The sequence below is a fragment of the Galeopterus variegatus genome, unplaced genomic scaffold (assembly GCF_000696425.1).
Source record: "Galeopterus variegatus unplaced genomic scaffold, G_variegatus-3.0.2 Scaffold154, whole genome shotgun sequence".
Lineage (NCBI taxonomy): Eukaryota > Metazoa > Chordata > Mammalia > Dermoptera > Cynocephalidae > Galeopterus > Galeopterus variegatus.
The window spans coordinates 887888-901800 of record NW_007726265.1 but is presented as its reverse complement, the minus strand read 5'-3'; the positions used below and the strand labels follow the sequence as shown (position 1 = coordinate 901800).

The 13913-nt window shown below is 54.0% G+C and overlaps 1 protein-coding gene across 3 annotated transcripts; it reads right to left on the bottom strand.

Moving 5' to 3' along the window:
* Nucleotides 1–9207: 9207 nt before the first annotated feature.
* Nucleotides 9208–13388, bottom strand: EFNA4 (ephrin-A4). Of its 3 annotated transcripts, none has more exons than XM_008592780.1 (4): nt 13200–13388; nt 10827–11122; nt 10343–10411; nt 9208–9917 (listed from the first exon to the last, which is right to left on the bottom strand). In XM_008592780.1, the coding sequence occupies exons 1-4, from the start codon at nt 13310–13312 to the stop codon at nt 9781–9783; spliced, it is 615 nt and encodes a 204-aa protein (XP_008591002.1). In that variant the 5' UTR covers nt 13313–13388; the 3' UTR covers nt 9208–9780. The 3 variants fall into 3 exon arrangements, with proteins under 3 accessions (XP_008591002.1, XP_008590997.1, XP_008591009.1); XM_008592775.1 differs by having other exon boundaries at nt 9208–9751; XM_008592787.1 differs by having other exon boundaries at nt 9208–9774; nt 13200–13380.
* Between the last annotated feature and the right edge of the window lie 525 nt (nt 13389–13913).

Here is a 13913-nt window from a genome sequence, read left to right as displayed (position 1 = left end):
CGACCCCGAAGCCCCGCCCCTGGCGCGCTCCCGCCAGGCCCCGCCCCGCTCGGGCCGGGAGCGCGCGGCGCGTGGGAAGTGGGGACTGTGCTGCCCCCTCGGGAACAAGCGCTGCGCGCCTCGCCTCTCTCTCTCTCTCTCCTAGGTTGTTTGCTACAGCTGGTCCTGGGCCTTTTGCTCCCCAGGCTGGAAGTGCCAGGAGAAAGATGTGGGAGCCCAAGACAGGGATCTCATCTCAATTGAGCCCATTCATCTCTGGGTTGGGGTGAAGGAGACTCAAGAAGAAGCGGGGGTCCAGGATCTCTTAATATGTAGGACTAGAGCCCCTTCCTTTATGAACAATTCGGCTCTCTGCTCCCTCCATGACCCCTCTTTCCTTGTGCATGAGGAGTCAGGTGGGCACAGAAGGGCGGTGGAGAAGCCCTCAGCTGGTGTCAAGAACTTGACAGCTGGTGACCTGAAGTCCCCAGCTGAGTGTGAAGCTTGTTTTTCTTGGAGGTTGAGTAGAGAAGCTCAGCCTCCAAGAATGTCAATACTGGGTGCTGGTAGGGCCTTTGGCAGTCCAGGGCCCAAGGCACAGGAGGGACTAAGGAGAGAGCTGGCTAGAGCAAAGCTGGCTTTCCTGGAACACCTACAAAGGACACTCAATCACACTCAGACAGGGCTCCCTCCCAATGCAGCCAGTGGTGTCCCCAGGCATTCTCACTCCTACTCTCACAGACGCTGACCCTGAGGACAGAGGGCAGAGCACCTATCATTTCAGCTCTCACCACAGTCATTGTCCTCACAGTGACACCCAAGCACACACACATACACACACATTCAGGAAAAATGGACAGGTACCCAGAGGCAGAGAACACAGAAACCCAGGTACTTGACACACAGACATGCAGACACACAGATACCCCTCGCAGACACACACAGGTAAAGGTACTATTAGACAACTAGAAATGTGTAGAAACACAGGCACGTAGACACACAGAGACATAGAAGCACACACTCAGACACACACACACACAATAATTCACAAACCCACATGCATCCTCTGACACATACACATAGAGTTCTGTGCTCTCCTCTTCTCTCTTGTTTTCCTAGGAAGTAAAAATTCAGGGAAAGTGTCCAGAATCCAGACCTGGGATTGTCCACCCCTTAACTCTTCTTTTTTGGAGAGGCCCAGACTAAGAGTGACTGGGCAAGGACCGGCCTATGGCTCACTTGGGAGAGTGTGGTGCTGATAACACCGAGGCCACGGGTTCGGATCCCTATACAGGGATGGCCGGTGAGCTCACTTGGGAGAGCGTGGTGCTGGCAACACCAAGTCAAGGGTTAAGATCCCTCTTACCGGTCATCTTTTAAAAAAATAAAAATAAAAATAAGAGTGACTGGGCAGAACCAGGCCTGACTGGGTTCTCAGAACCCAAGCCAACCACATGTTCCCAAAGAGACAGGCATAATGCCATTTTGCTTCGGTACTTTGGCAGACAGGGCATACAGGCACCCTTCATCTGCTTGTCCTTGACAGGCAAGGTCCTGACCACAGTCTGCCTCAGGTGCTGGTCTGGGGGAGGAGCAGTGCCTTCCAGAATAGGTTCTGTGCCTAGCTACTGCCAGACAAGAGCAGGCTCTGTCCTTTCTGTGCCTTTCTCCACCCCGGAAGATCTCTTCTCCCTTCTTAGGAGCCAGAAAATAAATTAAGACTCTTGAGGTGCGAGTGGGGGACTTTGCAAACAGTTCTCCCTCCCCCCAAACTCTTCATCCTCAGGGAGATTTGTCTCACCCAAATGATGCTAACCTGTCTACTACAGATGCGACAAATCCCAGTTCCCTCCCCTCCTATCCACTCTCTGTGCTCCACGAAGATAGGCATCTCTCTATAGGACCTGCAGTTGGTGGAGAGGCTGCCCATATTCTTAGTGAGTGGGAGCTTGCTGCTTTGGTCTAGAACTTTAGATTCTATTTTAGAAAACTTAAGGATTTGGGCCCTTTTTTATAGGGCCCAGATACTGTTCTTTAGAATCTAGCACTTCCAGGGGCTAGAATCTAGCTTGTGACTCACTTGGGAGAGCGTGGTGCTGAGAACACCAAGTCAAGGGTTAAGATCCCCTTACCAGTCATCTTAAAAAAAAAAAAAAAGAATCGAGCACCTCCACACCCACCCTCCAATAATATCTTAGGCCTTCTCTCTGGAATCTGGAGTCTTCTCTGTAGGATTTAAGCAGCTCTTTCTATGGGGTCCACACCTCTGGTTTTTAAGTTAAGATACTTTCTACAGGGCCTAGGCCTATGTCCATGGGATCTGGTGCTCTGTCTACCTGGGCCTCTGTCCACAGGGCCGCTGGCTGATTTGGGCCTTTATGTGAGTTAGAAAAAGCACCCCTCTATGTAGACCCAGTCCCTAGGGATCTCTTGGCAAGTGGTGTCTTTGTGCAAAAACAAAGGTGCTGCTTCCTTCAGTGGGAGGTGACACTATGTGTCTCCCTATCTCAGTGAGGGAGCTTGGGCTGATGTCAGCATCTACTTGCCTTGTGGGTGGCTCCTTTGTGCCATGCACAAACTGCACAACTGTATGTGGCAGTTCTGTCTATAGGATATGCGGCTCCAGCTATAATGCTCGGGCCTGTCTATAGGTCTCTATTCATGCAGTCTTGCCTTCTCTAGGGATTGGGTCTCTGTGTAAGATCTGGACCACTGTCTACATGCCTGGGACTTGACTTGAAGGACTAGGCCTCTCTCTGTGGCATCTGGGTCATGGAAGGACTCAGGTTTCTATCAATGGGATCTAGGTCTTTGTTTATAACTGTGATTCCAATCATTCCTGACTATGACCCACAGTAGGATGTACATTTCATTTGGCAATCCAGTACACACAAATGCACACACATTCACACATTTAACTGAAACATTAAGTTTCATGAAACAATATCCTCACTACAGAGGATACACTCTGATACTATTCTTCCGTTCTGTTTTTAAAATTAAAAATAAGATGGGCCGGCCCGTGGCTCACTTGGGAGAGTGTGGTGCTGACAACACCAAGTCAAGGGTTAAGATCCCCTTACTGGTCATCTCTTTTAAAAAAATAAAAAAGAAATAAAATTAAAAGTAAAATTAAATTAAAAAGCTGGTTGAGACCCATAAAATTGATTTTTTTGGTTCCACCACCCCCAGTGGATCACAACCTATAGAGTGAAAAACTAGAATCTAAGGCCTGGGGTCTGATCTACCTCTCTGTAGGGTGAGGGCCTTTGTCAAGGCTGAGGTTCTCTCCATGGGGCTGGTCCTCTTTCTAGGGTTGCACGCCTCCTTTCTCCTCACCTGCAGGCTCTGCCTTCATTTCTCTTTGACTCTTGGGCTTAACAGTACACTGCTGGCTGCCATGATCTCTCCAGGGGCACTGAGCTCAGGCCCCTGAGAACTCTCTGACATGGTACCTCCCTTTCTCCCCTCCCCTGGGGGCCAAGGAATCAGGGAGCTGAGCAGGTCTGGGGCAGAGGGAGCTCTCAGGCTGTGTGGCCTAAGGCAGCTCATGGGACAACGGCTGGAAACCACAGAGCTCAGCTGTGTTCAATAAATCATGGAGGCTAGGGCCTGGGGGAGGGGGAGGCCAGGAGGGAAGGGGGAGATAGGAATAAATAATTCATTAAACAAATAAACAAGGAGCCTGTGAGAGGGAAGATCGGGCACACATGTAAGCAGGAGAAGCAGCCACCAGCTCCAGACATGAAATATTCATAGGTTCTGCACCTTACACAGGGCCCATGTGTATGCCCCATCATGAGCAGACTGTTGGTGTGGTCCTAACATGGAAAACTAGGTGCCAACAAGGAGGGTTATGCACATGTCTTCTGACTTCCCAGTGTGTGTGTCATCATGGCACCATGGTGCTCTAACATCCATGCATTGACATGGAACCACGCACAGGGAACACAGTGCACTGGAGTGTGGTCCAGGACACAGGAAATTAGGATGCAGGGCTTGGTGGGTGGGGTTGGGGTGTAATAACCTCTGATTCTAGTCATGCCTTGATCCCCCTAATGAGTCCATCAAGCCAAGAAGCCTGGAGCAGGGAGGGATCTCTGAGGTGTTACACTAGCGGTGTGTGTGAGTTCTTAGAATGTTCTTCAAGAAAAGCTGAGAGGGAGGCAGTATGCCTTAGCAGTTAACAGCATGGGCTTGGGTTCAAATTCCAGTTCTACCACTCACTGGCTATGCTAGTCACTTAACTTCTCTGAGACTGCTTCCTCATATATAAAAAGGGGATAATAATACCCTACCATGAGGAGTTGGTTGTTATGAGGATTAAGATCCATAATGTCTGGGAAGCACTCAGCATAGTGTTTAGGACCCAAGAGTTGCTTGATTAATGGAAGCTTCTTCATCATTATTATTAAGGGGTTATCTCATGAGGTCTGCCCACCTAGACCAGCTCCAGACTCTCTTTTCCATTTGTTCTCTCTCATTTCCAAGCTTCCCTAACAGCTATTATAATGAAAGAGGTGACCTAGTGCTTGGAGATTAGGGAAGAGGTAGGAAAAAATTGATGGAATAAGGGGAAGAGGGAGTCACAGTAAAAAACAAAGTCTTCATCATTGACAGTGTGAAAGAAGGGGTCCTTGACCTTCTCCTCAGACCCCAGACCCTCTCCTTAACCTGTAAGTCTCTCCGTAGATCCAGACTTTTACCAAAATTTAGACTTCTAGCAAGAGGCTACAAGGAGACAGAATTGGAGTAGAGGTCTCTGAACGGTACCACATCCTCCCTCACACCCCAGTCTTCATTGCCAGAGCTCTAGCCCCCACCCTCTGCCTAGCTGTCTAGGGCTTCCCTGGCAAAGATGCAATGTCTGGAGAAAAACTAGAAAAGTGGCACCCCAGAGTGGGTGGGGAGAATCCAGGCTGAAGAGAGTCTCCTCAGAGGGCCAGGGCGGAGCGTCTGGCGGCCTCCCAGTAAGCCCCAGCATTCCCCAGCCCTCTCTTGTCCTCTGGAAAGGATTTGCTCCCTGAAGGAGAGAGCCAGCAGACAGGTCTGTGCCGGCCTACTCCTCAGCAGACAGGAGAGAAACAGGCTGGGGCAGGGGGCCTGAGATCTCAGTGGAGAGTGGTGGCTATAACTCCCTTGTCTCCTCTGGACAGTAAGGAGCAGAGGGGATTATGGCTTTGGCATACCCTACCCATAGCCTAGGGTCCAGCCCTTTGCCTCCCTTGGCCAGCCTGCTGCCACTTGGGGAGCCAGGGGTCTGGGACCCCAGTGTGAAGATGGTGCTTGCCCACCCCTTCCCAAGGAGCTAACATCAGGTCTCTACTTCTTCTTCCCTGGGCTGGGCAGGTTCAGGCCAATCTGTAAAAGAGCTTCACAGCAAACATTGATATGTAATAAAACCACAATGTGTGTTCAGGAGAAGGGATTCCAGACACAGAGCGATCTAGACAACGCACACACACACTCACACACATGCATACAGATGCAAAACATACAACCCTGGAAGGGCAGACACCAGCAGTCCTGAAAACACATCCAAATGCATCGCACTGTATCAAACACACAAACATTATTAGTCCTTCACATCCCCTCCCCGCCATAAAGTTTGTCCTTCAAAATCAAAGCCTTCTCTGACAGCCCATTTTCCCTGTGTTCCCACAGCACTTTGTATGTAGCTCTATATTAGCACTTGCACTTGACATTATAATTATTCATTGGCCAGTCTATTTCCTCCGGTAATCTGAAGATTTCTTAAGGGAAGGGATCTTGTCTTATGCAGGTGTGTATCCCCAGCATTTAGCATGCAGACTGGTATTTAGTGAGCAGGAGTCGGTGAGATGTTTTATAAATAATTTTTGAATAAATGAACAAAAGAATAAATGCATTCTGACAGTAGACACCCATTCCTAGAATCCCTTAGAAACCCACTGAGCATAACTAGTGCATGCTACTCACGTCTTTGGCCCTGTGTTATTGTCTCCTGGTCCCCTGACCCTGAGCTTCCTCGAAGGCCCTCCTTTTCCCCTCTTCCTTCAGTGTTAGACCATGAATTTTGAGTTCCACCTAAGTGCTGGAAGGCAAGGTAAGGGTTAATGACACCTCATTAGTGTCTAATTGGAGGAAGGAAACTGCCCTGGCACCAGACAGGTGGGCTGGCCTGCCCCTGGCTGGAACCAGGCATCCCTACTTCCAGCACCCTGCCAGGCGTGTGGGTGATTTGGCCCTGGAGACCCTCAACCCAGCAGGGGCACCTCCCCCCACCGCTTGCTTTGCCAATTTGGTCTCCAAGCAGTACAGACCAGCACTCCCCATCTGTCACCAATCATCCAGAGGGAGAGGCAGGCTTCTTATCCTTTCTCCTTTAGCTAGGCTTTGCCCCCTCTCATCCCCAGGAGACACTGTAGAGTGGGAGGAGGGGTGGAGTATGAAGTTGGACAACTGAGGGATAGGTTAGAGAGCCACAAAGGGATACATTGCAGATACAGACAAGCGACAGGGCTGGGGCTGTGGAGATGTCTGCCCAATTTGACCTTAAATGAAGAGAATGCAAATGAGATGCAGACGATATGCAGATGAACACAAGGATCTCAGAACTGACATTCCCGGTGGCAGCAGCTCTGTACCCAGAACCCCAACGCTGTCGCCAATAACTCCCTCCGAACCTTTTTGGGTTAAGTGTCGCTTAACAATACTTTGAGTGAAAAAGAGGATCTCAAGAAAGAGAAGAACTTGGTTGGGCTAGGGCTGCAGGATTTGGGAAGCTGAGCTCCACTTTGACTTCACCTCCCCATCCCAAACACCCACCCGAGCTGCCACAGCAGCTCAAGCAGCGACCATTCTCCAGGTTACGCTCAGAAGCACCGTCGGTTGCTATGGGGACCCCTCCTCACTTCCAGGCCGGAACCAATGGGCATCACCACTGATGACCTCATGCCCCAGGCCCCGGGATTCTATTGGTTATATAGAAGGGAGAGTGCACCCTTTTCAACTGCGTCACCGCTGGGGATACCCCAATGACCCTAGCTAGTGTGGCTGACTGAAAGAAGGGAGCACAGGGAGCTCACAATGTGCTGAATAATGTGCTAAAAAGGAAGAAGAAAAGGAGGGATCACGGTTAAAGACCCAAACTTCAGAATTTAGTCTCGAGGGGAAAAGGGCGATTAGCAACGCCGGAAAGTGTGGAGCAGGATCCGGGTCGCAGAGACTCGGGCTCTCAGGACAGACAGGGCGAGGTAAAGACGAGTAGAGTTTTCGCATCTGTTCGGGAGAGACTAGGGCAGGCCCAGCAAACTGAGGGCCCCACCCTCAGCCGTCTAGCGCCGCTGAGTTTAGGGGAGATCGGTGACGCCCCAAAACTTGCAGGCCTGCCCAGCCTCTTGGAACCGAGCCCCGGAACACGCCTCGAGGACTTCTCGTGGGAAGGGCCTGGTGCCCAGAAGACCGCCCAGCGCCTTCCGTCCGTCTCGGCCCCGGGAGTAGACTCAGTCCTAGCTCTCCGTGGGGACGCGCCCCGGGACTGGATCAGCCGCCCGCGCAGGGCCGAGGCTGTGAGCAAACTGTATGAGGGCCGATTTGGCCTGAGCACCTGCGGCCGGGCGGGCCTGAGTTTGCGACCCCCCTGCGCAGCTCCCGCGTCGCCGACGTATCCGCCCTCGCGCCCGCAGGGAGCTGGGCGGCTGGCGAGGGCGTGTGTCTGTGTCGAGTGTGCGCGTCTGACTGCGAGTGAGGGCGTGCGTCTGAGTGCGGGGAAAGCAGACCCGGCTCCGCATCTTTCGCACATGCGTTCTTATCAGCGGCGGATCCGCGCGCCCGCCCCGGACTCGGGAGCGAGCGCGCCTGCCTTGGTCAACGAAGAGGGGGTGTCTGGGGCTGCTGGGAGCAGGGTGAGACCCCCCCCACAATTCTCAATCCGGGGGCTGCTAACCAGTCGCCCCCTGCCTGCCCCGCCTACGGGGTAGGGCAAAGGTAGTACAGTCTGTTTCCATGGCAACAAAGAGACACCCTCCTGCATGACTGTAGAGACAGAACTCGAACCCAGGCCCAGAAGACCGAGCCTATAGCTCCTCCTTCAGCTCAGACTCCACCCTCTCCTCCGCGCCCTAGTCTCTCAACCCTGCTAAAAAGATCAGGTTTGGGGCGAGGGCCCTGGTACACGAATACACAGGCACACGCACTACAGACATGACATTTTCTCAGAGTGGGGGAAACAGTTGACTCGCGTTTGCTCTGCCCGCGGTGCCGCCCTCCACCCCAGGCCTCAGCCACAGCAATGGAATCAACCCGAACGATGACGGCCGAAGTCGGTGCTTGGTGGCGGGGAAGAGGGCTACGGCTTCTCCGAGAGGACAGGACCGGAGTCTGACCTAGGTGGGCAAAGGGACCGGGGAGGGGGCGGGGTTCACAATCTCCAGCATCCGTATTCATCGGTCTCTAGACCCCCAGCGCCCTACCCCCTCTACCTCTCCCTCCCACCCCGCCCCGTGTTCACACGCCGCCTCTCGCTGCCGCAGCCCGGCCGAGCTAATCAGCACAACATCCACCTATCGATCGCTGGCTCGGTGCCAGGCGGGCCGGCACCGTGCCCGGGGAGGCTGCGGGGTACCGGGCCGGGTAGAGCACAGCTGCAGGGAAAGGGGGGCCCCTTACCCTGGCTCCACCCAGGACACCTTTCACAAAGAGGGCTCCGGTTGGGCTTGGGGGATCGTAGCCTCGTCTGCCAGAGGTGGTAAAGACAGTGTCGGGCTGACAGCTAAGGGGGCCCTCCCTCCTCAGCCCCACCCCCTCCTCCTTATAAAAGCGAAGAACAAAGAGGCCGCTGGGTTAGGAGGCTTTGATCTGACCCCACCTTCCCTGTTCCAGGCCAGACACCGCCCAGAGTGCCACTGGGGAGGGGGAGGGATGCCCAGCTCTCATGGACCCAGGCATTCTGAAATCCAGGTGCTGTCTTTCTACTACCCCTCACTTTTGCCCCAGCACCCTGGTTGGTGCTGTGAGATCTTGGGCAGTGCCCCAAGCAGGTGGGCTGTCAGGAGCATCTGCCCCTCCTCAGCACAGGAAGCTGGCTGGGAGGTGGGAGAGGGTGCCAAGCTCCACAGCTGCTGCTGGCACCCACCCCATGCTGCCCAGAGGGGCGCCCACTGAGGGCTGGCATAGATGGCCTGGGCACAGCTGGCATGGAGGTCAGACCAAATCCTGATGTCAGGGAAGGAGCCAGAGGGCAGTAGATCGGGAAAGACAACAAAAAGATGCGTGGTTTATTGAAGGTTTGGTCCAGACACTTATAAAAATACAAATTGGCATGAAATTCAACCTCATGGCAAGTCAGTCCGTCTTCACAGAAGACAAGTGAGTGACCCCCTGTGGAGGGCATGGTGCTGCCCCAGTGAAGAGGCCCATAGGGCACAGACGGCAGGGCTTCTTCTTTGCCCTGGTTCAGCAATCCACCTGTCCCCAGGTCTTCAGCTTTGGCCCCCAGCTGACTCAAGGATTCAATCCCACCCAATCCTAGTCTTCCTGGAGGATGGATGAGACCATCAAGACAGCTGACAGAGCTCCTGTTTGTCTTGCCTCTGCTCCAACGTGCCCAGGGCTGTCTGCTGCTCCCTTGTAGCTCCTCCTCAGCATGCGATGAAACAGCGGGCACCTGCAAGGGTCATCTCAGACCCTCTGACCTCCCCCATCAATGCTCCATCTGGTCTGTCTGGCTTGGCATCCCCAGTGCAGACGACAGAGAACCCTCCTCCAGGGGGTCCTGGGAGGGCTCTGGCTCCTTGGGGTGGCAAAGAGGGTCCGCTTGGCTCACAGAACTCGAAGGAGACGCAGAATCAGAAGTGGCAGCAACAGCAAGAGACAGAGGGGGCTGGGAGTGCCCCCACCTTGCCATCCTGATGTGCCACTCTCTCCAGGGCTCCCAACAGGATGGGCTGACTCGGATTCTGTGACAGGGAGAGGGTTGCACTGATAGGTCCTCCCACTTCTTCAGTAGCCACCTTCCTGCCCTTCCCATTAGCTATTCCCTCCCATCCCATTTTCCAGGGTGTCCTAAAGCAGCCATTACCTTCCCATGATCTATTACCTCATCCTTTCTAAGACCCAACTTCTAAGTCTCCCTCAAATTGCCACTAGAGACAACTAGCCTAGCTAAGGCCTTAAAGGGCCTTGCCCCTGGAGCTCCCATTCTCTTGGCACAGTTTAAAAAGGGGTGCAGTGGAAGCTTCCACAAGACTAAACAGAGAAGAGGCTACAGCTTGAAGCTCCACCTGGACTCCTCAGAGCCAGATGTTCCTAGATTTTCCTCACTCCTTCTCAAGGGCCCCACACTAGCCAGAAGAGTTGCTCCCCATACCCGCAACCCACTTACTGCTCTCCTTGCAGCAGACGGACACCTGGAGCCTCAAGCACTGGCCAGAGCCTTCTGAAGTCGGCACCGCTGGGTGGTGGGAAATTGGAAGGAAGAAGTTAGCACAGGGAGTCCCTTCGTATGCCTCAGATTCTGTTTTGACTCTCCAAGCTCCTCTGCTCTCCAGGTTCCTGGAAAGCTTTTCCTTACTTTGGGACCACACCCATGTGCCTGGCCCCGTCCATGCCCCTCCTCAACTTCCTAGCCCCTTTCCTAGTTCCTCTTACTTTTCCCTCCTCTCTACAGACTCACTCTAGATGTCCCCCTACTCAGTGCTGGGATCAGCCCTGTCCCCTGAATTTGAGACCACAGTCCCCTTCCCCCTCCCAGGGCTCTCCTTCCCCCTCACCTCAGGCTCTCTGCCTTGACTGCTGGCAGTGGCAGGGAGCCCCATTCCTCTCCCCACCTTCCCCAAGGGGGGCCCAGTGTGCCCTTCATCACTCACAGATGTAGTAGTACGTCTCTCCAGGCAAGAATTCAAAGCCAAGGGAGAAGGGTGTGAAGCGCTGAATCTTTTCTGAGAATTTAACAGGGCCAAAGGGAGCGAAAGGCAGGGCACATTCCCAGCGCTTGAAGGCACCTGCCCCTTTTGCCTGGCAGGCCTCATAGCCTGGCCTGTCCACCATGTATAGATCAAATGTCTCGGGCCCCTCAGGGGGCCCTGGACCTTCATAGTGTGGGCAGAAGACATCTAGGTAATCGTTGAGGCCCAACTCCACCACAGCGTCTCCTCGAAGCAGCCTGTGGGCATAAGGTAGGCGTGGGCTGAGGGGGTTATGGCATAGCACAACTGGGGCATGGGGTCAGAGATACCCCTTCTCAGAGGCCCCTGCCAGCCTCTCTCCCACCCCCTGGAGATGGAGCAGCTCAGCTCAGGAAGGCCTGAGTTCCCCTGACTGACAACTCTTGAGAGGCAAAGAGAGTATAAGAAATGGATGAGATGATCAATCACATGTTCAGAGAGGTTAAGGGACTGCAGTGCCCATAACCACATGGCTTAAATGTGAGAAGGGGTCACCACAAGCTATCTTTTGGGCTGGAGCTGCCACCTACCTCTCTAGCCCCAGTGCCAACACTAGGCCTGGCACAGCATCTGTGCTTGATAAACGTTAGGGGGATGGATGCTGTGAAGAAGCTGGGGCAGCAAGACAGGGGGTACAGAAATGGGCCCACACTAGTTACAGACACAGACATGGAAGCGGGGACTGGGAATACTAGCCTCAATAACAGCTGCAGAGAGAGAAGACTACTCTTTAGATCTCAACCCAATAGTGAAAAGAATGCCATGGTAACAAAAGAATGAGGGAGTGGGTACTAAGGGCCTCCCTTTTTTTTTTGCCAGAGCAGTGGAGTGCCAGGCATGGAGGGGAGTCGCCTCCATACACTACACAGTCTTCAGCCTTCTCAGGATTCCCTTCTCCACCTCTTGGGAGCTGCCTGGGGGAGCCAGTACAGGTGAGAAAGGCTGGGACAGGCTGTCCCCCAAATACCACAGACTGCACGAACCACTCTTCCCCTTACACTACACACCCAGAGAAGCTTGACTTATAGAAGGCCTCCAATTGTCAGTGGGTGGTCTAAGGACCACTGGCATCAGGAGTTCTGATTAGAAATGAAGATTTCTGGGCTCAGCCCAGACCTACTAGAACACAAGCTCAGCAAGGACAAGGCCTTGGTATATTTTGTTCCACTGCATCCCCAGTGCAGGGCACATGGACAGTGCTCATAAATATTTGTGGATTGAATGAATGAACCAGAAACTTCAGGGTTAGGGGCTAGGAACTTGAATTTTTAACAGGTCCTCCAAATAATTCAGAGGCACTGGTCTGGAACAGAGATAGAGGAATTCAGAGTCTAAGGACAACAGCTCACACGGTATTGGTATTGTAATGACCTGTCTTTCTGCCTCTCCTCCTGGGGGGTCTGTGTACTCTCAGAAGGCAGAGTCTTGGTCTTCTCATGTCGCTAAATCCCAGCAACCTAGCACAGGTTCGGGCACACAGTACGTGCTTAATAAATGATAGTGACGGAACAAATGAACAGAGTCACAGATTGTCTCTAGAAGATCAGAAAGGAAAACAGATGGGGAAGGCAGAGAGTCAGAGAGAATTGGGGAGGGAGATGGAAATAGTAAAAAAAACCCAAGGTCCTAAGGTAGGCAGCTCTGGAGAGAGAAAGAACCTCTTTCACATACATGACTTCAGTTAGCCTTCCTGACTTCTCAGGGTACTAGGTATTATTAGCCCATTTTACAGATGAGGTTCAGGAGGACAAACGACTTGCCCAAAGGTAATACAACTAGAAGGACAGGGCCAAGACCGGACCGAAATAGAAGGACCAGACCGATAAAGATCCAGATGAAAGCAGAGATACCAAATGGGATCAGGAGACAGAACAAGGGCCAGAGGGGAGACCCAGTGAGCACGAGTAACTCACGCTCTTTCACAAGCGCAAAGCCCCCTCCCTCGCTCTCAAGTCCGTCCGCTCCAGCTCTGGCGGGCGGGAGGCTGGGGATCACCAGGAGAGAAGCGAGGGGGGCGGGGCCCGGAGTGCGGGACGAGGCCCCCAGCTCCATGCTCCGAGACCACACCGACTGCCTTCCGGGCTGCGGTCCTCAGCCCACTCCCCAACACGTGCGGGAGGGGTGGGAGACGCGGGGCGCGCCTAGCCCCTCCCCCCTCCCCTGCCGGCTCAAACAAAGGAGCCCCGGCGCGCGGCCGGGCTCAGGAGGCGCGGCGCAAAGAGCGAGTGGCAGGAGCGCGCACAGCCCGGGAGCGCGCAGGCCCGGCTTGGCGCTCGCTCGGTTCGGCCAGGCTACCTGGGGTTACTGGAGTTCCAGTAGACGGGGTGGCGGAGGCTGAAGCCCCCCCGCAGAGGGGAGCCAAGGAGCGCGGCCCAGAGGACAGTCCGCAACAGGGGCAGCAGCCGCATCGCCCCCGGGGTCCGGTCTGGTCTGGCCCGGCAGGTCCCGGCCCGCTTCGCAGTCGGGGCGAGAAAGGTACAAAGTGGAGAGAGGGTTGCGAGAAGTGGGGTGGGGTGCGGAGACTCACAGGCCACGCCCCGGGATAACTTTCCACCAATGGGAGCGCGTCTCCGCCTCTCCGCTCAGACCCAACTAAGGTTAACCCTCTGTGCGCCGTTACGCGCGCCGGGTTAGCCAAAACTTCTCCTAGGCCGCACGGCGCGGGAGGATATATTCCACTGAGTTGTTTTTAGAAAGTCGTGTCTTTCGTGTCTGCCTTAGTACAGGATAGAAAGCCTTATCTGGAAGATTTTAAATAGGGGCACACATCCTTTGCCCAGATAGGGGAAAGCGAGGGACGGGCAAGGATCCACGAAGCCTATCCAGCCCCTTCATACACCGCCTCCTTTTCTTTGCACATCTAGGGATAGTACGAGGGGAAGGGACAAAGCGACTTCTGGGACACCCCTCTTTCCTATACAGCCTTAGATGGAGCGCTAGATGCCCACTTTGAGGTTGGTGCCTGTCCCTTTCTGCTCCACACCTTCGTTCTGGGAGGGGGGCCTACGC

What these genes read in the sequence shown, in the direction of transcription:
- EFNA4 (XM_008592775.1), bottom strand. Translation starts at nt 13,312, where the DNA reads ATGCGGCTGCTGCCCCTGTTGCGGACTGTCCTCTGGGCCGCGCTCCTT. An exon ending in TGGAACTCCAGTAACCCCAG is followed by an intron (nt 11,123 to 13,199) that starts GTAGCCTGGCCG and finishes TTATGCCCACAG; the next exon opens with GCTGCTTCGAGGAGACGCTG. An exon ending in AGAGACGTACTACTACATCT is followed by an intron (nt 10,412 to 10,826) that starts GTGAGTGATGAA and finishes CCCACCACCCAG; the next exon opens with CGGTGCCGACTTCAGAAGGC.